General features: G+C 37.8%; 1 protein-coding gene and 1 long non-coding RNA gene across 20 annotated transcripts in view; one reads left to right on the plus strand and one right to left on the minus strand.

Moving 5' to 3' along the window:
* Positions 1 to 1,041: 1,041 nt before the first annotated feature.
* Positions 1,042 to 10,505, minus strand: LOC117085173. 2 transcript variants are annotated; one of them, XR_004437841.1, is made up of 5 exons: positions 10,430 to 10,505; positions 9,359 to 10,130; positions 7,783 to 7,923; positions 6,302 to 6,346; positions 1,042 to 1,099 (listed from the first exon to the last, which is right to left on the minus strand). It is a non-coding gene; the product is annotated as an uncharacterized LOC117085173 (long non-coding RNA). The 2 variants fall into 2 exon arrangements; XR_004437842.1 differs by having other exon boundaries at positions 9,286 to 10,130.
* FAM200B (family with sequence similarity 200 member B) overlaps positions 9,667 to 23,097 on the plus strand; it is a 30,860-nt gene continuing 17,429 nt past the window's right edge. For 2 of the 18 annotated variants that reach the window (XR_004437838.1, XR_004437839.1), the window contains exons 1-4: positions 9,910 to 10,037; positions 12,556 to 12,663; positions 13,943 to 14,169; positions 14,712 to 14,859. Coding sequence is in view for 12 of the 18 variants with exons in the window: in XM_033213798.1 (XP_033069689.1) it covers positions 14,689 to 16,659 (1,971 nt within the window). In the remaining 6 variants the exon portion in view is untranslated. The other 16 variants (XM_033213800.1, XM_033213801.1, XM_033213796.1 and 13 more) reach the window with 15 other exon arrangements.

The following is a 23,097-nucleotide window of genomic DNA, read 5'->3' on the forward strand; positions in this document are numbered from 1 at the left end:
AGGCCTAGGACATTATTATAACACTACTGTAGACTTTATAAACACTGCACACTTAGGCTTAAACACAATAAAATTTATTTTTAAAATGTTTTTCAATAGAAAATTTTTATTTTAAAAACTTAAAAAAATTTTTTTAAATTAACTTTTTGACTCTCTTGTAATAACATTTAGTTTAAAATACATGTTATATAGCTGTATAAAAATATTTTTATTTTTATTTTTATTATTTTTTTTTTTGAGACGGAGTCTCGCTCTGTTGCCCGAGCTGGAGTGCAATGGCCGGATCTCAGCTCACTGCAAGCTCTGCCTCCCGGGTTTACGCCATTCTCCTGCCTCAGCCTCCCCAGTAGCTGGGACTACAGGCGCCCGCCACCTCGCCCGGCTAGTTTTTTGTATTTTTTAGTAGAGACGGGGTTTCACTGTGTTAGCCAGGATGGTCTCGATCTCCTGACCTCGTGATCCGCCCGTCTCGGCCTCCCAAAGTGCTGGGATTACAGGCTTGAGCCACCGTGCCCGGCCTAAAAATATTTTTTATATCCTTATTTTATAAACTGTATTTAAAAACTTTATTTTTACGAGACACAAATACATACACATTAGCCTAGACTTACACAGGGTCACAATCAACAATATCACTGTCTTCCACTTCCAGATTTTGTCCCATGGGAAGGTCTTCAAGGGCAATAACACGCACAAAGCTGTCATCTATGATAACAATGCCTTCGTCTGTAATACTTTGAAGGATCTGCCTGAAGTTGTTTTACGGTAAACTTCTGAAAAAATATATAAGTAGAAAAAGTATACTCTAAAATAACAAGAGGGCAGGTGCAATGGCTCATACCTGTAACCCCAGCACTTTGGGAGGCCAAGGTAGCCAGATCACTTCAGCCCACAAGTTTGAAACCAGCCTGGACAACATGGCAAAATCCCGTCTCTACAAAAAATACAAAAAATTAGCCAGGCATGGTGGCGTGTGCCTGTAGTCCCAGCTACTTGGGAGGCTGAGGTGGGAGGATCACCAGAGCCCGGAAGGTCGAGGCTGCAGTGAGCCAAGATTGCACTACTGTACTGCACCCTGGGCAACAGAGTGAGACCTCATCTAAAAAAAAAAAAAAAAGATAAAATAAGAATAAATATTACCAGCAAGACAGTAGACCAGCATCACCACAGACACATAAGACATCATGATTGAGATCTATGACATCACTAGGTAGGTGGTAGGAATTTTCCAGCTCCATTATAATCTTATGCAGTCCATCATTGAACAAAATGTCTTTATGTGATCCAAGACTGTACTGTAATATTTTTGGATGATCCTTTCCTTGGCCTCAGGTCATTTTCTCACATGCATACAGTGGTCAATACTTACCTGAAGAATCAGGAGAGATTCATTCCAGACCACGAGAATTCTCTCTCTATGCACCTCTCTCCCTTCTAGCAAACTCTGGCTGCATTAGTTTCACCAGGCTCTGGGTTCTATCAACAGAGGGATTCCACCAGGCTCCATATGTTCCTCTCTTCTTGTACTATGGCTTAGAAATTCTCCCAAGGCAATAAACTGAGGCAAACATAGGACTCACTTTGTTTCCTGTTGATCAAGCTTCACTGTCCTTCATTGCCTGATATCCAATATCTTAGAAAACATTGTTTTATATATTTTGTCCATTTTTTATTGTTTCTGGCCTGTCTCAAACTTTTAACCATTACATGCCAGAACAAAAATTGATGCATTCAAGAAAAAAACTGGATAGATTTGTTTTCCACCACTCTGAATCAAAAACTGACTTATACTTGGTGCCTGAAGAATAGGAAATATTGTAGCTTACTTCTTTGTAAATATTAAAGAATGATTATGAAACATCAAATGCATCTTTTTTTTTTTTTTAACTTTCTAGCCCTATGTCATAATGATGTATCATTCTTTTGGAGGAAGCAGGATTGTTCATTGCTAAGTAGAATGAATGTAGTAACAAAGAAACAGAGTTAACACTGCACCAGGTATGTGAGAACTACACTTGAGATCCCAAACTGAAATAAACTTATGAATACATAGCACACTCATCACATTAAATAAAATGTTCCCCAATTTTTATTATATTGTATTTATCTGGGATTATTTCTCCATTTTACATTTAAAAATTAGTGAAATTATATGTAATCATAACTTTTTTCCTTACAAAATAAAGTTATTCATGAAACTTTCATTTTAATCATAAAATCTTCTTTTCTCCTTATCAACTCATTTCTTTCATCTTAGAAGATTATCAATGTTATTTTTTTTTGTTTTTTTTGAGACAGAGTCTCACTCTCTTGCCCAGACTGGAGTGCAGTGGTGTGATGTTGGCTCACTGCAAGCTCCATCTCCCGCGTTCACACTATTCTCCTGCCTTAGCCTCTGGAGTAGCTGGGACTACAGGCGTGTGCCGCCACACTCAGCTAATTTTTTGTATTTTTAGCAGAGATGGGATTTCACCATGTTAGCCAGGATGGTCTCGATCTCCTGACCTCATGATCAGTCACCTTGGCCTCCCAAAGTGCTGGGATTACAGGCATGAGCCACCATGCCCGGCCAGTTATGGCTTTTAATGATAAATTAATTTGTCATATACCTACAATCATTGTTTGCACAAATTCCCATCAGTTCACTAGGTATCACGAGAAAAAAAAGCAGTGTGTCTGCCACTACAAAACACTTTATGCATCAAACAGATGAAGCAACCGTAAGGCATTTCTGTGATGTGTAACCAGGCTTGTAGAAGACTTTTCCACATCATTAATATTTTATGTTAAGTCACATAACTTATAGAGGAAAGCTACCTCCCTCTAGTTTTCACTTCCTATATTTTGTTCCATAATTCATTTTCTTCAAACTAAGATTAATTTACACTTAACATTTGTAAGACTAGTAGAAATTAACATGGGAAGCAAAGCATACTAGTATATAAAAATGAGGTGAATAAGTACCACAAATAAAATTTATTTAGAACTAAATGACCAACTACTACTATTATAGTCTATAAAGATTTTCTTGCATTGTTCCTATCCTGGATTTACCAGGCTTCAGGCTTAGATCCTATCTAACCCCTCTAACTATTGCTTTCAAACTTAAGTCTCAGCTACCACACAGGCAGTGCAAAAACAGAACCACTCAAGGAGTTGAACCTTCACTATGTCTTAACTTCTCAGTCACAAAACTCCTATTTTGTTTTTTGTTTGTTTTTGAGGCGGAGTTTTGCTGTTGCTGCCCAAGCTGGAGTGCAATGGCGCCATCTCGGCTCACTGCAACCTCTGCCTCCCAGGTTGGAGCAATTCTCCTGCCTCAGGCTACCAAGTAGCTGGGATTACCGGCGCCCTCCACCACACCCTGATAATTTTTTGTATTTTTAGTAGAAATGGGGTTTCACCATGTTAACCAAGCTAGTCTCAAACTTCTGACCTCAGATGATCCGCCTGCCTCAGCCTCCCAAAGTGCTGGGATTACAGGCGTTAGCCACCACACCGGGCCAAAACTCCTATTTCTATTCTAGTTGAATAGGCAGAAATGCTATTCTGACTACATCAAACAGAATTCTTTCTGATCCACAGATATCAAAGGTTTATGAGACAAAATTTTAAAAGGGGCGAAAGGTGAAAAAGAGCCCTACTTTTACTCTTAAATTAGCTGTCTAACCTTTGGCAAATACTTAACTTTTGGGACCTTAGTTTCTCCATCTAAAACCAGAAAGGAGGTTAGAGGAGATATGACTATAGCAGAACACGGCTTATGGAAATTATGCATTATTGCTCTATAATCCTTAATCCATATATATTAGGACACTGTTTCAAAAATATTATTGAAGCCTTTAACCTCCTGATATGATGCAATAGGATGTTTATAAACTACCACATAAGAAGTATTTTTGCCCTTGCGCCCAAGTAGTCAAACCTGAACCTAATCAAGCATCTAAATTTTACTATTAGTTTACAGAAAATAAACATGAGAGAATAGGTTGAATGATTGTATGAGGATGGAAACAGCCAGATCCTGAATATGGGAAATTCAATCAGACAAATGACAAATAAATGTCAACAACAAAAAAAAGGGGACTCTGTATAAGAGAGACAAAGATATATCAATAAAATGAAATATGTGGACATAGTTTAGCTTCTAATTCAAAGAAACAATTGTAAAAACATTTTTTGGCAATAATTATAAAAATCCTAACACTCAATATTAGATATTAGATAAAAATGTTGCAGTGTCATACATTTCCTTCAAAATAGTTCTGGCTGACAGAAGGGTAGAGTGCGTGTATACGTGAATGAGTATTACGGTAGGGGGAGGGGGAAGACTTGATAATGGTTGAAGCTAGGTGTTGGGTTGTTGGGTTCATTATACAGTTCTTTACTTTTGTGTATATTTGAACACTTTCAGAATAAATAATTTTAAAGTATGATTTTCAATTCTATTAAGTACACGTTACCTAATATATCACTAGTCTATGTTAAAGAAATGAAATTCTCGAAGCTAAGAACAAAATCTTAAGAAAACAAAAAGACAAAAAAAGTAGTCACTAATGGCCCAATATAGTTATCTAACAAATGATACGTTCTATATTTATTAACAAAATAAACCACTGAAAGCATACATGCAATACAACTCCATTTATATTAAGGTCAAAAAGAGGCTTATTTCGGATATACCGCTAGACAGCCTTAAAACTATAATAAACTCTGAAGACAAGCAAGGTAATAGATAACATGAAATTCAAGATGATGGTTTCCCCTGGGAAGGAGGGGAAATATATTCACAAAGGAACATAAGAGGCTTAAAAGATACCTTTATGTTATGTTTCTTAATTTGGATGCTGGGTATATATGTTCATCTTATTACTCTTCTGTGGTATAATAAAAAAAATATTTATTCTTTGTCCTTGGTTCCTGGAAGAAACTCCTAAAACCCTTAAAATTTCCTGACAGGAGGTGTCTTTTATACTTCATAATGTATCCCTTTCAGTTATACCTGAATTTATGTTAATGAGATGACTCATAAGGGTTGGGAGATAGAGAGGGACCCTAGGTATCTTCAGGATGGAGGCTGGTTACCAGAAAAACCAACTAGGTATTCATAGGATTGAAACTTTTAGCCCATCTCACTATCTCTGACAAGGAGAGAAGAACTGGAGACTGATTTCAAATAAGTGACTAGTGATTAATGATTAATGAATCATGTCTGATCAATGAAACCCTATATAAAAACTTTGAAACCATCTGGCTTAAGGGGCTTCCAAACACATTAATGTGCTGGGAGGGTGGCACACATAAAGAGGACATGAAAGTCTTGCACCCTCTGTCCCCCATACCTTCCCCGATGTGTCTCTTCCATTTGGCTGTTCTTGAGTTGTATCCTTTACACAAAAACTGTAGTAGTAAAATAGTGCTTTCCTAAGTTCTGTGAGTCATTCTAGCAAATTATCAAACCTGGGGGGTAGGTCATAGGAATGCCCAAATATGGGGTCAGCCTGGAAGAAGTCCAAGTAGGTTGGGAATACCTGAGACTTGTGGCCGGGCATGTGAAATGGAGGCAGTCTTGTGGGACTGAGCACTTAACCTGTGGCATCTGTGCTAACTTCAGGCAATTAGTATCAAAACTGAATTGCATTGTAGGACATCCAGCTGGTGTCAGGGAATTGCTATTGGAATGATGTATCATTAAATGGGTGGGTGGGTGTGTTTCATACATATTTTCTTTTTTTTTTTTTTGAGACAGAGTCTCGCTCTGTCGCCCAGGCTGGATGGAGTGCAGTGGCCAGATCTCAGCTCACTGCAAGCTCTGCCTCCTGGGTTTACGTCATTCTCCTGCCTCAGCCTCCCGAGTAGCTGGGACTATAGGCACCCGCCACCTTGCCCGGCTAGTTTTTTTGTATTTTTTAGTAGAGACGGGGTTTCACCATGATAGCCAGGATGGTCTCGATCTCCTGACCTTGTGATCCGCCCGTCTCGGCCTCCCAAAGTGCTGGGATTACAGGCTTGAGCCACCGCGCCCGGCCCATACTTTCTTTTCTTATAAATGACATATTTAATAGGAATAATTCAACTACTATGCATTTAAAAATCAAACAAAAAACTATGAAGTTGCACATACTTTTTAATTTATGGGACAAGTCATTATTCATAGGTCTTAAGTCTGAAAAGAGGCAGGATTGCCTGGATTCTCTCATTTGCAATTTTATCTTTCAATCTAATAAGAATGGCCTCATTAATTTTTTACACCAAACATTATCAATCTGGGCATTTTCTGGCTTATTTCCCAATAACTTACTCAGAATTTGGCACATCAAAAACTTCATTGCTGTTTACCTCAGTACTGAAACAAAAACAAATGAAAACTTATTCCCAAGTGGCATTATAAATAACAACTGCTTGATTTTCCCCAAGTTCAGAATGAAGGCTTTAATAACTCAAAAGCCTAATTCAATTGGCTTTTGAATGTAGCTCAAAAGCTACAATTCATGCAAACTAAGAAAAGCTACAATGCTACTTTCATGCATAGGTATACTAAATACACATTTATATAGTCTCAAAATAGTCCTTGTCTGAAATATTTGCTAAATAACAAGAATGCAACAACTTTTTGACCAAAAAAAGATCTTTTGCATTCCTTCCTAGGTAGGGCATTAACTTAAGTATATTTACCTAAAATTGGTTTATTATAATTTTGTTTTAAATGTAAGCTACTATTACCTAACAAATCAGCTTTTAATTATAATCTTATTTTAGCCTACAGAAAAATATGTATAAGGTCCTTTTGTTTGAAATGTCACTGTCTTCATTTTTCTCTTTATCTTCCGTTTGGTGAAATGACATAACAAACTGCTGCAAATTCTGTTTCTCACTCTACTGTTGGTTCATATTTGCAGATCATCATAGCTTAATTGATACAATGAACAAATGCCTCTTAAACAACTGTTTTACTGGCCAGCAGAAATAAAAAACAAACCCTTCACAAATTACACTGATAAGTCTCTGCTGTCCGTAACACTATCGTAACTCTCAAGAATCTTAACAATTTTTTACCAAACTAAAATCTCTACTCTTTTTTTTTTTTTTTTTTTTTTTTTTGAGACAGAGTCTCACTCTCACCAGGCTGGAGTGCAGTGGCGTGACTTTGGCTCACTGCAACCTCTGCCTCCTGGGTTCAAGCAATTCTCCTGCCTCAGCCTCCTGAGTAGCTGGCACCACATCCAGCTAATTTTTGTATTTTTAGTAGAGACAGGGTTTCACCATGTTGGTCAGGATCTCCTGATCTCATGATCCACCCGCTTCGGCCTCTCAAAGTGCTGGGATTACAGGCATGAGCTACCGTGCCCGGCTAAAATCTCTACTCTTTAATAATTATTAATTATCCATCCAGTAGAAAAAACTGAGGAAAATAAACCTGGGTAATATTTACCCAAGTCTCTTGTTTTTGAATTGCTTCTGTCATGGAGCAAGGTGGCACAGATTTTGATCACAAGAGATTTTGATTTTTCTAAACATCCTTGAATCTATCTAGAGAAATGTGCTAAAGGTACAGTTCAGGAACAAAAAAAAAAAAGAAAAAACCCAACACCCAATGGTCCCAATTCAACACTGCTTTTTAAAATTAAGCCTATCACACAACGATTTATTTTTGTTAGACATTTTATCATTCTAATTCATATTCCCAAACTTTTCAGGATTTTACTTATCTATCAAAAAATCCCAATTATATTCCTGTTCTTTCCAATCCCACACCCCTCCCCCACAGAAAAAAAGCAATACCTCTCATTCTCTTCTCTGCTGATAGGAGTGTAGAACGGATCACTCCATGAAGGGCAATTGTAAATATCTATCGTATTTGCAAACACATTTCCTCTTGGATCCAGCAATTCTTTAATTCTTTTCAGAATCTGACAGTTACCCCTGCAAATGTAGAAATGACGTGTATTCACTGAAGAATTGTTTCTAATATCTAAAGACTGGAAACAACACCAAGTGTCCACCTATGTGTGATTTACTGTATAAACTGGAGTATATCTACAAAATGGAGTGACAGAAAAAATAAGTTTAATTGAATACTGATAAGGAGGAATATCCAGAATATACAGTAAAACGGGGGAAAAAAAAAAAAACATGAACAGTGCAGAAAATATTGAAGGACAGACCGAGTGAAATGAGACTGTATATTCTCATCTGCTTGTATCTCTGCATGAAGACCGGAAGGATAAACAAGAAACTAATTTAAAATGATTACCTGTTGAAGACTATTAGGAATGGTACTGTACAGGGACTAGGAAGTGTTTCTCGCTGCATTTCTTTTCATGTAGTTTGAGCCGTGTAAAATAAATATTTGCTAATCTTTTGATTAAAAGCTTTAAAAATCCAGTGGGAGAGGCTGGGTGTGGTGGCTCACCCCTGTAATCCTAGCATTTTGGGAGGCCCAGGCGGATGGATCACCTGAGGTCAGGAGTTTGAGACCAGCCTGGCCAATATGGTGAAACCTCGTCTCTACTAAAAATACAAAAATCAGCCGGGCGTGGTGGTGGGCACCTGTAATCCCAGCCACTCGGGAGGCTGAGGCAGGAGAATCGCTTGAACTGGGAGGCGGAGGTTGCAGTGAGCCGAGGTTGTGCCACTACACTCTAGGCTGGAGGAGAGTGAGACTCCGTCTCAAAAAAAAAAAAAAATCCAGTGGGAGAATCAAAATTTTTAAAACATTTGATTGTGTAATCCTACAAGAAGTAAGTAGCTTGAGGAAGAGAAATGCTGATAAAGTCGCATTAAGTTTCAGAGTTCAAATTCAAGCTTCTGTATCTAACATTTGTTTCCCTGTTTCTTTAAGGTAGAATTTTTAAAAAACCATATATATGACATATATGTCAAACCAAAAAATAAAGGAGTATATATTATAAATATATAAAAATATATATATTCTCCTTTATATATTTTTTGTTTCATATATATGTACACACATAAATATATATATATCTCAGCCAGAAAAATACTTGGTTTGTGACAAAGATGCACTTATTTGCACGAATCTATCTTGTTAATAACCAAGAAATGTGCTTTGTTACAACCATTAGAGGACAGAAATATACATACATATTTAAATCTATGTAATGAAATGCAGGTTTATGTTAAAAAACCAATGACCTAACTGAAAGAGTCGCACACTAATACTATGATTATTAAACACAATGCTATTCTCTGAAGAAGTAAATAGGTGAAACGATATCAAAGTTCAAAATTCTCTAACTCTTCCACAAAGACTGTGAAAATCACCTTGGAGTGTATGAACCAGCGTCCTGGCCCCGCCAGGTCCGGGCTGGGGCGGGCGCCGGCCGGGAGCGCTTACCCGCGGCAGGAGCGATTCAGCGCCACCACCAGCTTCCCCTGGTTGTGGTGCGGCCGCTGCGCCAGCCGAAAGGCCTTCTTAATCCGCAGCAGTCTCTTTTCGCTCCCATGGCTCTGGGACTCTGTCCGGACAAATCCTGTCCGCGTTCAGCTACAGCCGACCCGCCCACCAACCTAGAGGCAGAGCTCTCCGCGGCGTCTCCTCAGGCTTCTTATCAGAGGGCCCCCCCCCCACCCAGGCCCCTAGGGAGTCGTTACCGCTCAGGCATTCAAATAACTCCCGCGAGAGGAGGAAATCCCGCGAGACTGCCGGCATTGTGTAGGGAAGTGGAAAAGTGGAGCCTGCACCGCCGGCTCTCTCGAGTCCCGGACGCCGCCCCGGTCTCACGCATGCGCAGAGGGCCTATCCAGGTCTTTCCGGCTGGAATGTGGAATTTGTGAGGTAAGCCGGAAGTGGTGTTGCGGGGGTAATTGTGGGAAGAGTCGAGGTGCACCTCCGCTGCAGAGACCTGAGGTTTGCGGCGCTGGGCCCGGCCAGGTTGCTGCGTCTGGGCTGGAGGTGAGGCGAAAGAAGGACAACCTCTGATGGGAGTGGACCGGAGTCCGCTAAAGCGAAACATTCCAGGGTTCGTTGCGGGGAAATACAGTCTGGTTTTGCCCCCCGTATGAATTGAGGGAAGGTGAGAGCAGCAGCAATCCGGGCCTGAAGGGCGATTATGCTAGGGTCGGCCGAGGGGTTCAGGCCAAAGTTCTTTGGAATCCTAGTTGGGTACCTGGAGGACGAGAAAACCGGTCAGGAGTCTCCTGGGAAGAGGGTCATGTTTTAATCTAGCTAAAGCTGGTACCTGGCAGTTTCCACTCTTAAGGCCTAGTGTACTAACTAATGTGTGCGCAATATCAAAACAGGAAACAAAGGGAAATGCAAGAGATGGAAGGTAATTTTAAGTTAGTGGCTGTATGACAGTTTTGCAGTGCCTTCAGGAAGGTATCCAGCCTTATAAATCCTTTTTTAAAATAGACGATTTTAGACAGACAAAAGGTAAACACGAAACTGTAATACATGTGTACTCACCACTGAACTGGAGAAATAAATGATTATATTAAGTGATTGAAGTCCTTTGTCAGCTCTACCCCATCTCATTCTCTTCCCTTTTGCCCAAGGAAACCACTCTCCCAACCACCTTTATGCAATCAGTAATGTGTACATCTTTTTGCAGCTAGCTTGTTTTACATAATGTTTTTGAGATTTGTCAGTGTTGTGTAACTCCACCTCATTCATCTTAATAGCTGAACGGATATTCTGTTATTTTAATATGTCACTGTTAAGTATCTCCAGTGCCTGACATACTTTAGGACTGTAGGTAGCTAAATGTGAGTTGAATGTATGACTGCTGTAGCATTTGAACTAAGTAAAAAAGAATAAATAGGACTTCATATGACCCAACAAGAGTATTCCAGGCAAAGGGAATAGTAGCCAAAAGCAGAGACATGAAAGTGCATGAACTATTTAAAGAATTTCCATACTTTTAGTACTGAAATGTGGAATGTATGGAGATCATGTGATGGAGGAGAAACCTGAAAAGATGAGGCTTAACCTTAGAGGATATTATCCTGAAGATGTTACACAAGCTCGGTGCCATTAAATGCCATGCTTTCATCACCACATCTACGAGATCTGTTCCCTAACATACTGCCACTGCTATATACTACTACTATATATAGACAGTAGTAGGTGAACTGTCTGATTTAGGAGGGAGAGTAAACCCTTTAAAAATAACTTTTTAATACAATAGTAACTGAACTAGTGTTATAAACTTTCAAGGGGGCATTGAAACATGCAAAGTAAGAATATGAAAGAATGGAATGGTTAAAAGACAATTGCTTCTAAGAGAATAATGATCCATATATAGAGTAATGTAAAAATAAGATACTTTTTTTTTAAGATACTTTCTTTTTTTCAGGTAGATTTAGGTTCTAAGCTTTAAAAGCTAAATCTAAATTTACATGTATGTTTTTATAGGATCTTTGTTTCTACTATTTCTTAACATAAGCAGTTTATTATGAAATAGAATCTTCGACAATCCTCTTTTAAATAATATGTTGTATTAGCCTTTGTCTTACATATTTCCAAATTGTCCAAATATAGTTGGATAACTTATTTGTTACTGACTGTGATAAAAATAGAATGTACATTGTACAGTTTACTACAGGTGTCATTAATTTTCTCATTCTTTCAAATACGTTGAGTAACTACCATACAGCAAGCACTATTCTAGGAACAAGTAGATAAGATTTATTAGTGGAAAATTACTAACCTCAATCATATGACCGTGTTAGTACACCTTGGTATATGGGAAACTTTCAACTACAAATATTTGATTACCTTAATTGTAATTCTTAAGGGAGGCTAAATAGATGGATAGCTGAATGAAGTTATTACTTGGAAATGTTGCCATGTAGCCACAGGAGCCAGTTTCAGTGCACACATTTTAAGCATCAGTGTACACATTTGTAGTCTTTGGTGTTTTTGACCAGCAGAACCCACCTGGGTTATGGAATCACACTGGTGTACTTGATCGTGTTGGGGTATGAACATGCTCTGATTTACATTGAGTACTAATTGAGAATGTCTATTTAAAGTAAAGTTCCGGAACTTGTGGTTAGGCCAGAACCTCAGGTTTGAACTTCTCCCCTAAAATTTCTCTGGCTTCTCATTAAAGCTGCTTTCAGAGATGTAAGTAAAGAAAGTCAAACAAAAGACTTTGTAGCACGTTTTGTTTAGCATGTTTTGTTTAGCACTGTTTTTCTTGAGCTATATATGATAAATATCTAGGGAGAGGTGGCAGAAGGACAAAATTGTAGTGGTTTGAGGTTTCTTGGGGGAAAGTTGAAGCATTAAAACATGTTAGCATCCTTATATGAACTTTTAACTATGGAAGGAAGAGTCAGTATTCCTTTTCAGGCAGGTGTTTATCTGGTTTAGACTGCCTCAAGGCTGTGTATTGCCCTTCAACTTTTCTTATGCATTAAAAAGAGATCTAGATGCATTTGCTTTCAGCAGTGTAGTTCTGGTCTAATATATTGATGACCACCCACTGTGCTGGGACATCCAAGACATGTACCATAAACTCTTTAGTCCTGCTATTGTCTTTGGCAGAGGACATAAAACCTAATAAGAAAAGCTTTGTCCCTTTCCAGCCAAGGTTCAGAATTTGTAACGTCATCTTTCAAGGAAGCATCTAACCAAGATTAAGTCAAACGCATTTACCAGGTCCTGAATTCTCTCCGAGCTGCACACCTTTTAAGGTACAATCAGGTACCATATGTAATAAATCTCTAGCTATTTAACCATCATTAAAGAATTTAGGACTTTGATTTCCTAGAAGAACTCATGGTCTGCAAAATAATTGTATTAAAAGGTAAAAAACCTGATCAGGAAAAAGAGGTTTAGGGCCAAACTATACAACTTTGTAACTAGACCAATAACACAAAATAACAGTGTTTTTAAATGTACCCAGGATTTATTTTAGTCAGATATGGTAAGAGATGTAGATGTGAAAATGATTATCATGAAAGAAGAAATTTTTATACTCCTGGATCCCTAGAAACAGGAAGCATAGCACCTTACACCATGCAAGGGTACCATACCTAGAAGCAGCAGGGTCAGTGGGGAGAGGAAGTACAAGGAAGCTGCAGGAAAGCCTTTATTCGGTTTTCTTAGGAAGGGATGGGCAAAACTGGATAAGCAGGCTTGAACAGTTTTAAAATTGGCGAGTTTAAATAATTTTGGCTGACTTGGGGCACAGGGGATATCCCTAGTTGCCTGGTAGCTGGTCCTGGAGTGATTAGGACAGGGCAATATTGGCCAGGAGTATAAGAACCCAAGATGTCTGTGTTAGGGGTGGGGGGATTCTGGACTGCTTAGTTTGCATAGGAATTAGCTAACCCTGGGAGAGGTAGTACCTCTGCAGTCATCGAGGAACCACCTAGATACCAGATCATTAACAATACAAAAATAAGAAAATACAACTAATGTGAACAGTCATAATAAACATACAGTATTAACACAGTTAAGACATGTTGAATTTTTAATAAATAAACATTACAGTAAATGTAAGACTGCACCCCTCCCAAAAAATTTAAGGTAATTTGATGGAAAAGCGTATAAGGAAAAGTTGAAACTACTGTTACGGTCATAAGACTGAAATATACCATGATCCAAGAGAGCAGTGCAGCACTACCGAGGCAGGCACGACCAAGATAGGTGCAGCCAAGCAAAAAGGAAGTATGTATGGTGAATAAGCTATAGTCCTTCATGGCTTGCTGTATTCTGTTTTGCTAATATACTTTCCAACTCCTGATGCCAACTTCTGGGTTTTACTGTTACTGTTTTTCTGTTTACCAATCTCAAAGTGGTTTGCCTTACAGAAATAGGCCTAAGCCAATATAAGATAGTGATAAAGAGAGCTATAGAGTTTTTGCCTCACCATCCATGATCTCGGATATCATAAAGGCCCCCATAGCTGGCAGTGATATTACTTTGTACTGTGATTCTTTAATGTCTTATCTCTGGTCTTATTCCCAGGTCAAGGATGCATTCCAGGAAAGTTCCATAAAAATATACCATCAGCTCCAACCCGATATTTGACCTAGCCATGGAAAACCTCATTGGCTCCTCACTAGATCAGACCATAAAAATGATTCAGGAATGAAAATCTAAGATAAATTCCCACCACTTCAAGATGTTCTTATACAAGTCAACAGTCTAGCAGATCAGCTAGTCTCTTTCATCATCAAGCAGACATACTCAAGGTACCAACACAGCAAAGGCACAAAATGTCTCTATATCAATGTTTTTCACAGTATATGTGAGACCCATTAGTGAGGCATGAAATCAATTCTGTGAGTCACAATGAACTTTTTTTAAAAAAACAAAATAAAATGTAAAATGCCAAAGTGTTTTGCATGAATCCTTTGCCTGAATTGTGCACATTACAAGGAATGCTGAGTTCAATTTCAATATGTGAGAGGGTTATTTGATGGAGGGGATATGATGAATAGAATGTATATTGGTTAAGAAATGGTTTTCAGTCATTTATTCAGGGGTGTCTTGCTTGATTTTTATAATAGCAAGGTTAATGTTTTACAGTCACATTTTATATTATAATTACTTGCAACTAGTTGTGAAGTCAGATATTCAGTTGAGATTCAATTGCAAACTTTGAGTGTAGTTTTTAAAAATGTGTTATTTAGACTGTATATTTTTTTCTTCTTTTTTGAGTTAATGCCAATTATAACATTTTAATCAAACTGGAACAAATTGCTATTAAAATGGATCATTTCTTTATTAAAAGAAAGAGGAATAGTGAAGTGAAATATACAGAAGCATGTTCAAGTTCATCTGTTGAATCTGGAATTGTAAATAGTGACAATATTGAGAAAAATACTGACTCCAGTCTGCAAACTTCAAGTTCATTTGAGCCGCATTTCAAAAAGAAAAAAGTAAGTGCAAGACGTTATAATGAAGATTACTTAAAATACGGCTTTATCAAATGTGAAAAACCCTTTGAAAATGACAGACCTCAGTGTGTTATTTGTAATAATATTCTTGCAAATGAAAGCTTAAAACCTTCAAAATTAAAAAGGCACTTAGAAACTCAGCATGCTGAACTTATTGATAAGCCTCTTGAATATTTTCAAAGAAAGAAAAAAGACGTAAAGTTATCAACACAATTTCTTAGTTGTTCTACTGTTAGTGAGAAAGCCTTATTATCATCATATTTAGTTGCATATCGTGTGGCAAAAGAGAAAATAGCTAACACAGCTGCTGAAAAAATTATTCTTCCAGCGTGTTTGGATATGGTGCGTACAATATTTGATGATAAATCCGCTGATAAATTAAAAACTATACCTAATGATAACACAGTATCTCTTCGAATTTGTACTATTGCAGAACATTTAGAAACAATGCTTATTACTCGGTTACAGTCTGGTATAGATTTTGCAATCCAGCTTGATGAAAGCACTGATATTGGAAGCTGCACGACACTTTTAGTTTATGTCAGATATGCGTGGCAAGATGATTTTATGGAGGATTTTTTGTGTTTTTTAAATTTAACCTCACACCTAAGTGGATTAGATATTTTTACAGAATTAGAAAGGCACATAGTTGGCCAATATAAATTAAACTGGAAAAACTGTAAAGGAATTACAAGTGATGGCACAGCAACCATAACTGGAAAACATAGCAGAGTAATTAAAAAATTACTAGAAGTTACTAATAATGGTGCTGTGTGGAATCATTGTTTTATACATCGTGAAGGTTTAGCATCCAGAGAAATTCCACAGTCTCTCATGGAAGTATTGAAAAATGCAGTGAAAGTTGTTAATTTTATTAAAGGAAGCTCATTGAATAGCCGGCTTCTTGAAACATTTTGTTCAGAGATTGGAACTAACCATACCCACTTACTTTATCATACCAAAGTTCGCTGGTTGTCTCAAGGGAAAATACTAAGCAGGGTTTATGAGCTCAGGAATGAGATTCACTTTTTTCTCACTGAAAAAAAATCTCATTTGGCAAATATTTTTGAAGATGATACTTGGGTAACAAAATTGGCATATTTAACTGATATTTTTAGCATTCTTAATGAACTGAGTTTAAAACTACAGGGGAAAAACAGTGATGTATTCCAACATCTTGAACGTATTCAGGGATTTCAAAAGACATTATTGTTATGGCAAGTAAGACTTAAAAGTAATCGTCCTAGCTACTACATGTTTCCAAGATTTTTGCAGCATATTGAAGAGAATATTATTAATGAAAACATTTTGAAAGAAATAAAATTAGAGATATTGTTGCATCTCACTTCTCTATCTCAAACTTTTAACCATTTCTTTCCAGAAGAAAAATTTGAAACATTAAGGGAAAACAGTTGGGTAAAAGATCCATTTGCTTTTCGAAACCCTGAATCAATAATTGAGCTAAACTTGGTGCCTGAAGAAGAGAATGAATTATTGCAGCTTAGTTCTTCATATACATTGAAGAATGATTATGAGACCTTAAGTTTATCAGCATTTTGGATTAAGGTAAAGGAAGACTTTGCATTGTTAAGTAGAAAGAGTGTCCTACTATTACTACCATTCACAACAACTAGTTTGTGTGAACTAGGGTTTTCCATCTTAACCCAGTTCAAAACAAAGGAAAGAAATGGGCTAAATAGTGCAGCAGCTATGCGGGTAGCATTATCTTCCTGTGTTCCAGACTGGAATAAACTTATGAACAGGCAAGCACACCCATCATAGTAAATAAAATCTTACCTAGTTTTTGTTTTTGCATTTCTTATTTTGTAGTATTTTTCTATGTTATATTTAAATGGTACTATAACATTGTGATACTTTTGTTTTAATTTTGGTTGTATTTAATAAAATTATGTTCATTGAACAAAAATTTAATGAATTTCTGTTAGAGGCCAGGAATTATTCCAGAGACATTTGGGATACAAAAGTGAGCAAAACAGATAATTCCCTAGTAGAGTTTATATCCTGGCAAGGAGAAATTGAAAATAAACCTAATAAATAAGCTTTATAATATTTAGAAGCTATTAAGTGCTACAGAAAGAGTAGTACAAAGGAAGATCAGGGAAGTATTGGGGAACCAAACCATGAAGGGTTCTGAAGACCATTATTGGGCCTCTGGCTTTTGTCAGTGGACTAGAGAACAGTTGAAGGGTTTAAGCAAAGGAGAGAAATGATCTGAGCTAGGTTTTAATAAACACTCTGGTCACTATTTTAAATGCTTAGGATAAGTGAATTAAATGTTACTTTCCCCTCACTGGGCATGGTGGCTCAGACCTGTAATCCCAGCACTTCGGCAGGCCATGGCAGAAGGATCAGTTGAGCCCAGGAGTTCAAGACCATCCTGGGCAACATAGTGAGACCTTGTTTCTACTAAAATTTTTTTAAAAATAAGCCAGGTTTGGTGATGCACACCTGTAGTCCCAGCTACTCGGGAGGCTGAGGCAGGAGGGTCGCTTGAGCTCAGGAGTTTGAAGTTGCAGTCATCTGTGACTGCACCACTTATAGTCCAGCCTGAGCAAGAGAGTGAAACCCTGTCTCAAAAAAATTAAATGTTACTTCCCTAAAAAAAACCTTTTCTAACCACCCTAGGGTAAATCCTCCATTATTACTTTTATTTATTTGTTTTCCTTGTAGTATATAATATGTAATAATTTTGATTGCTAATTGTCATTCTGCCACCTTGGAGTATATAATTTGTAATTATTTGATTACTATTCTTCCATAGTGGGGGAGATGATGTCCATTTGCCTGATACATAGTGTGTGTTCAATATACATTTGCTAAAGAATATGTGAATCAATAATACCTAACATCTCTAATTTGCAGTCATTCCCAAGAGTAATTATTAAATATGTGGCAATTTTCTTTGCCTTTTTTACTTTCAGAAATCTAACTTTGACATAACTTCTGTAACCATCCAGAAATGACATTGATATTGCTTCTTCACATTGTTGCTGATGCTTAAGCAATGTATATTGTGTAATATACAACATAGTCTTCAAACTAATTTCAACCTCTGCTTCTCTGTGTACTCCGTTATCCCACTGGGTGATATCATTTGGCATGGTCATTCTCATTAAAATCATACAGGGTAGCAATACCTTTCCATCTGCTACCATGCCTAGCCTTATTTAATTTTTCAGATTTTCTATTCTATTGAAGGTAATTGATTTTTTCTTTTTTGATGCTTGAAATAAAGTGTTGAAAAACAATTCTCTGTGAATAGCTCGTATTTCTGCACAGTCTGAATCCCGTGTTTGACCGTGTTCACATCCAAATTAAGAATGTATAAAGGAAACATTCCAGGATAGTGAAGCTAGAGATAGCACCTCCGGTAAACACATCCCAGGGAAGTAAAGATAAAGCCTTCTCTTTTCTCATACCAGGAGGTGAATTTGCCAACATTCCAGAAGTAATGAGTAATCTCTCTGGAGAAGATGGGCAGACATGTCAGCAGCCCTATAAAAGCCTAGAAACTTAAAATTTGGGGCTCCTCTTTTGTAGTGCAACCCACTCCACGCAGAGGTAACACCTGGCCCTTAGTATGTTACATTACAGGAATTGGAGCATGGGGAACACACACAATGCTACTCTGGCTGCTGTTGTGTTTTGGTTTTTTTTTTTTTTTTTTGAGATGGAGTCTGGCTTTGTTGCCCCGGCTGGGGTGCAGTGGCGCGATCTCAACTCACTGCAAGCTCCGCCTCCTGGGTTCATGCCATTCTCCTGCCTCAGCCTCCAGAGCAGCTGGTACTACGGGTGCCTGCCACCATGCCTGGCTAGTTTTTTTTGTATTTTTAGTAGAGACAGGGTTTCACCGTGTTAGCCAGGATGGTCTCGATCTCCTGACCTCGTGATCCACCTGCCTCGGCCTCCGAAAGTGCTGGAATTACAGTCGTGAGCCACCGTGCCCGGCCTCTGGCTGCTGTTTTTATTGTAAATAAGAAATTGTGTCTCTGATCCAGAGGTTTGTGTGTTTCTGTGTCTCCTTTGTAAAATCTCTTTTACCATGTAAGGTAATATTCATGGGTTTCAGGGAGTAGGATGTAGACATCTTTGGGGAGGCCATTGTTAAGCCTACTGTAGTCCACCCTCTGGTCCCCAAAGACTCATCCATCCCATGTGAAAAATACATTCACCCATCCTAAGGTCCCCATAAATCTTAACCCATTATAGCATCAGCTTAAGTGCAAATCTCATATAAGTTTCAACTGAAGAGTCCCAAATCTTGTATCTAAATTAGATATGGGTGCAGTTCTGAGTATAAATCTATTCTGGGGCAAAGTTTTATATCTAAGGACCTGTGAAACTAGAAAGCAAGTTCTGTGCTCTAAAACAGTAGTAGGACAGAAATACGGTAACAGTCATAGACGTTCCCATTCAAAAAGGGAGAAAACAAAAGCCAAAAAGAAAACAGCCAATCCCTTTCAAAGTCCCATGGGCAAACTCCATTAGGTTACTAAGCCTGGGAATAGCTGTGGCTCCTACACCTGCCCTCTGTACCTGGGGCTCCAACCCTCAGAGCCATCCTTTTTAATGTGGAGTACCACATGTCTGCTACTGAATAGTTTTATCAGCCCATTTCCTGCTGGTAGAATTTAGGGAGCTCGATTGTCTTCTTTCATTTCAACCACTCTGTCTCTTTTAGTCGAATTTCACAGTGTATTCTATTGGTAAACAAAACATTGTGAGTCATAGGGATTCACTCCATTGAGAGAGAGGCTCCTCAACAGATGTTTCCTGAATAATCCTAGCTCTACTTGGGGCTTGTGCTGAGATTGGTTGAGGTGGTTTGTGAGTCACATGCCTCTTCAAAGAGCCCTCTGTGTATCAGAATACTGTAATCTTTTGTGCTTCCTAAGCAGCAGCAAAAGACTACCCACACTTACAAATAGTTAAGATAATAAATTTCATATTGTGTATATTTTACTACAATTTAAAATTCAAAAACTTTTAAAAGAAGGATGTGGAGCCACATTGTTGGCTTTCTTGCCAGAGCATGTTTTCCTTATAATGGATCTCTTAGCTTTGGCATCTTTTGCAATCTGGATAGGCCAAGAATTTCTCAACTCATTAAATCATGGTTTCATTTTCTAACAGTTCTCTCAATTTATCCCTTTTCTCTCTCATTTTTCTAAAAGCAACAAGAAAAATCCAAGTCAGACCTTCATCACTGCTTGGAAACTGCAACTATACAAGTTCATTGCTTAAAAGTTCTGTTTTCTTACAATTATAGGACACAATTTATCTAAGCTTTCTACTACTGTATAACAAGAACCCTCTTTCCTTTAGTTTCCAAAAATATGTTTCTCATTTTCTTGTGAGCTCTCACCAGCAGCGCTTTTAACATCTATATTTCTACAGTTTGTGGTGTGTGAAGATTTTCTCTGATATGATACAGGTTTTCTCTACCATGCTCTTCACTTACTTCCAAGCCCTCATGACACCCGTATTTTTACTAACAGCCTATTCAAGCATATTTAGGCCTCTTCTATCACATTCCTAAGAATTTTTCCAGTCTTTCTACAGATTATCCAAACCCAAATTATTTCTATAACTTTAGTGTTTGTTACAGCAAAGTTGTCATAATTTGGGGCCAGAAAAATCTTTCTCTTGACTGAACTCACCTATTCTCCAATCTTGCTTTTTCTTTGGGGTGCCTTCCTCATGGACTCTGGTCAAGATTAAACAAGAATAATAGTCCTACTCATGGTGACTGCCAAGTTCAACCTTACAAATGAAGAGAAAAGGGGGCAGAAAGAGTGACGGTTTCAGGTACCCAAATCTCTATTTGTTTCCTATTGCTGCTTTAGCAAATTGCCACATAGTGGCTTAAAGCAACATAAATTTATTCTTCTTTGGAGTCAAATGTATACTGGGCAAAAGTCAAGGTGTCAGCAGTGTTCATTACATCTGGATTATTCAGGGAAGAACGTTTCCTTACCCTTCCAAGCTTCTGAAGTCTGCCTACATCCCCTGTCTTATGGCTCCTTCCTGCATCTTCAAAGCCAGCAGCATAATATCTTCAGGCATCTCTCTGCTTTTGCCATCACATTATTTTCTCTGTGTCTCTGATTTACCTGACTTCCTCCTGTAAGGACTCTTAAGATTACATTGGACTCATCCAGATAATCTAGTCTATTCTCCCCATCTTAAGATCCTTAATTTAATCACATCTGCAAAGGCCTTCTTACTATGTAAAGTAAGATATTCATAGGCTCCAGGGTTTAGGACATGGACATCTTTGCTGGGTTATTTTTCAACCTTCCACAACAGACAATAAACATACAGAACATATAAGATAAGCATTCAAAACCATCATTGAGAGCACCCTATGGAACACATTATTCTAAGGCCTTTAAATGCATAATCTCTCTTCATTCTCTGGCAATCAAGAATTCTGGCCAAGAAAAGAAACACAGTTTTCAATAAGGAAGCTCAGAAATTATTGATAATTCATAATGATCAAAAGAACAAAGTCAAAATACCTTAGCATTGTGCTCAATTGCTTTAAGTTATAACTGTAATTTTCCTGTCCAGTCTCCATCTGCATCCTATTTACCAATCGAACTAAACTTTCAACTGTTTTCAGAAGTTCCATGGTTTTTCCTTTTCTGCCTTTGCTCAGGCAATTCATTCCATCTGAAATCTCTTTTCCTCCAACTGTATATATCAGCATACTACTATTTCTTCTTCTAGACATTTATATAAGTGGAGTAATAAAGTTTGTGTTCTTTTACATCTAGCTTCTTTCATTCACCATATTTTTAAAAGATTTGTCATTTTTTTGTATTGCTAAATAATACTCTATTGTATGATGATATTGCAAGTTATTAATCTATTCTTCTCGTTGGACATTTGCATTATTTACTGTTTTGAGTTATGAATTAAGTTTCTATAAACATAGGCACAAATCTTTGCATAGATGTATTTTCATATTTCCTTTGGTAAATACATAGGAGTGGAATATCTTCTTGGGTGAAGTATTTGTTCAACTATTTTGCCAATTTTAAGATGTGGTGGTTTTTCTTATTTTTGTGTTTGTTGGATATAAAATGCTCCAGAAATAAATGCTCGGTGCCACGAAGTAAAACCAGCACTCAGGCAAAAGTTTAATCCTCTCAGCAAGGCAATTGACTTCTGAAGAAGGGTGCCACCTGTGCCAATTAAGATCGCAAGAGCACAGAGAACAAAGGAGACTAGGGGATTTTTATATCCTTAACGCAATTCCTACCTCTGTGTCCCTCCCGCATGGGCTAGGGTCCAACTGCACAATCTGAACTGACCCGATTGGCTACTTGTACATATTTTTCTAAATATAAAAGGGGAGGGGGACATGAGGTGCAGAGGTAGAACATGTGAGACGTGCAGTTTCGGAGACACAATGGGTGCAGGTAACCAAGGGAACAGATGTGAGTTATTGATTAGGGATGACGGAAAAGGGGTAGGCTGTTTTACAGTAACTAGGGGCAAGGAGGAACAGGAAAGTTGAATTTGAGAACAAAAGACAAGGAAGTTAGCAGGCTAAATTTTTGAAGAGAAACTCAGAGAAATTCGTTGTATCTTACAATTCCTCCCTTTTAAATTTTCTTATGATTTTTCTCTTCAAACTTTTTAACATGTCTTGGCTTTGCTGTTTGTTTTGATCTTCTAACAGGAAACGCTTACTTGAGTAAGGTGGAGGAGAACTAAGGGAGGCTTCAGTAAGTGCTGTTTGTACAATATTTTGTATTTGCCCGTGGATGCATGGTATGACACATCACCTAATGAGTACACCTATTACGACTGCAAGGGAAATAAGAATTGAGGCTATGATTTCTTTCTATTTACCAAACCACTTTCCTAGCCATTCTGAAATAGGGTCATCGGCTTCAGAATTTTTAGCTAATTGATTGGATAAAGCAGTAAATCCCTGCAAGGCCTTTGTTATGCTTCCATTGGGAGCAGTGTTGTTTGGGATGAAGGTACAATATTGGGTTTTAATTATAACACAAACCCCACCTTTTTTGGCTAATAACATGTCTAGAGTTATTCTGTTTTCCCAAGCCATTTGGCTAATAGGCCTTAATTGGTCGGCTGTTCCTTTGATAGCATCCTTGGTATAATTAATAAACTGCTGCTGATTATAATAGATGTAATTTATCCAAGCTACATTTTTATTAATAG

The sequence above is a fragment of the Trachypithecus francoisi genome, unplaced genomic scaffold, assembly GCF_009764315.1.
Source record: "Trachypithecus francoisi isolate TF-2019V2 unplaced genomic scaffold, Tfra_2.0 Lachesis_group1, whole genome shotgun sequence".
NCBI lineage: Eukaryota > Metazoa > Chordata > Mammalia > Primates > Cercopithecidae > Trachypithecus > Trachypithecus francoisi.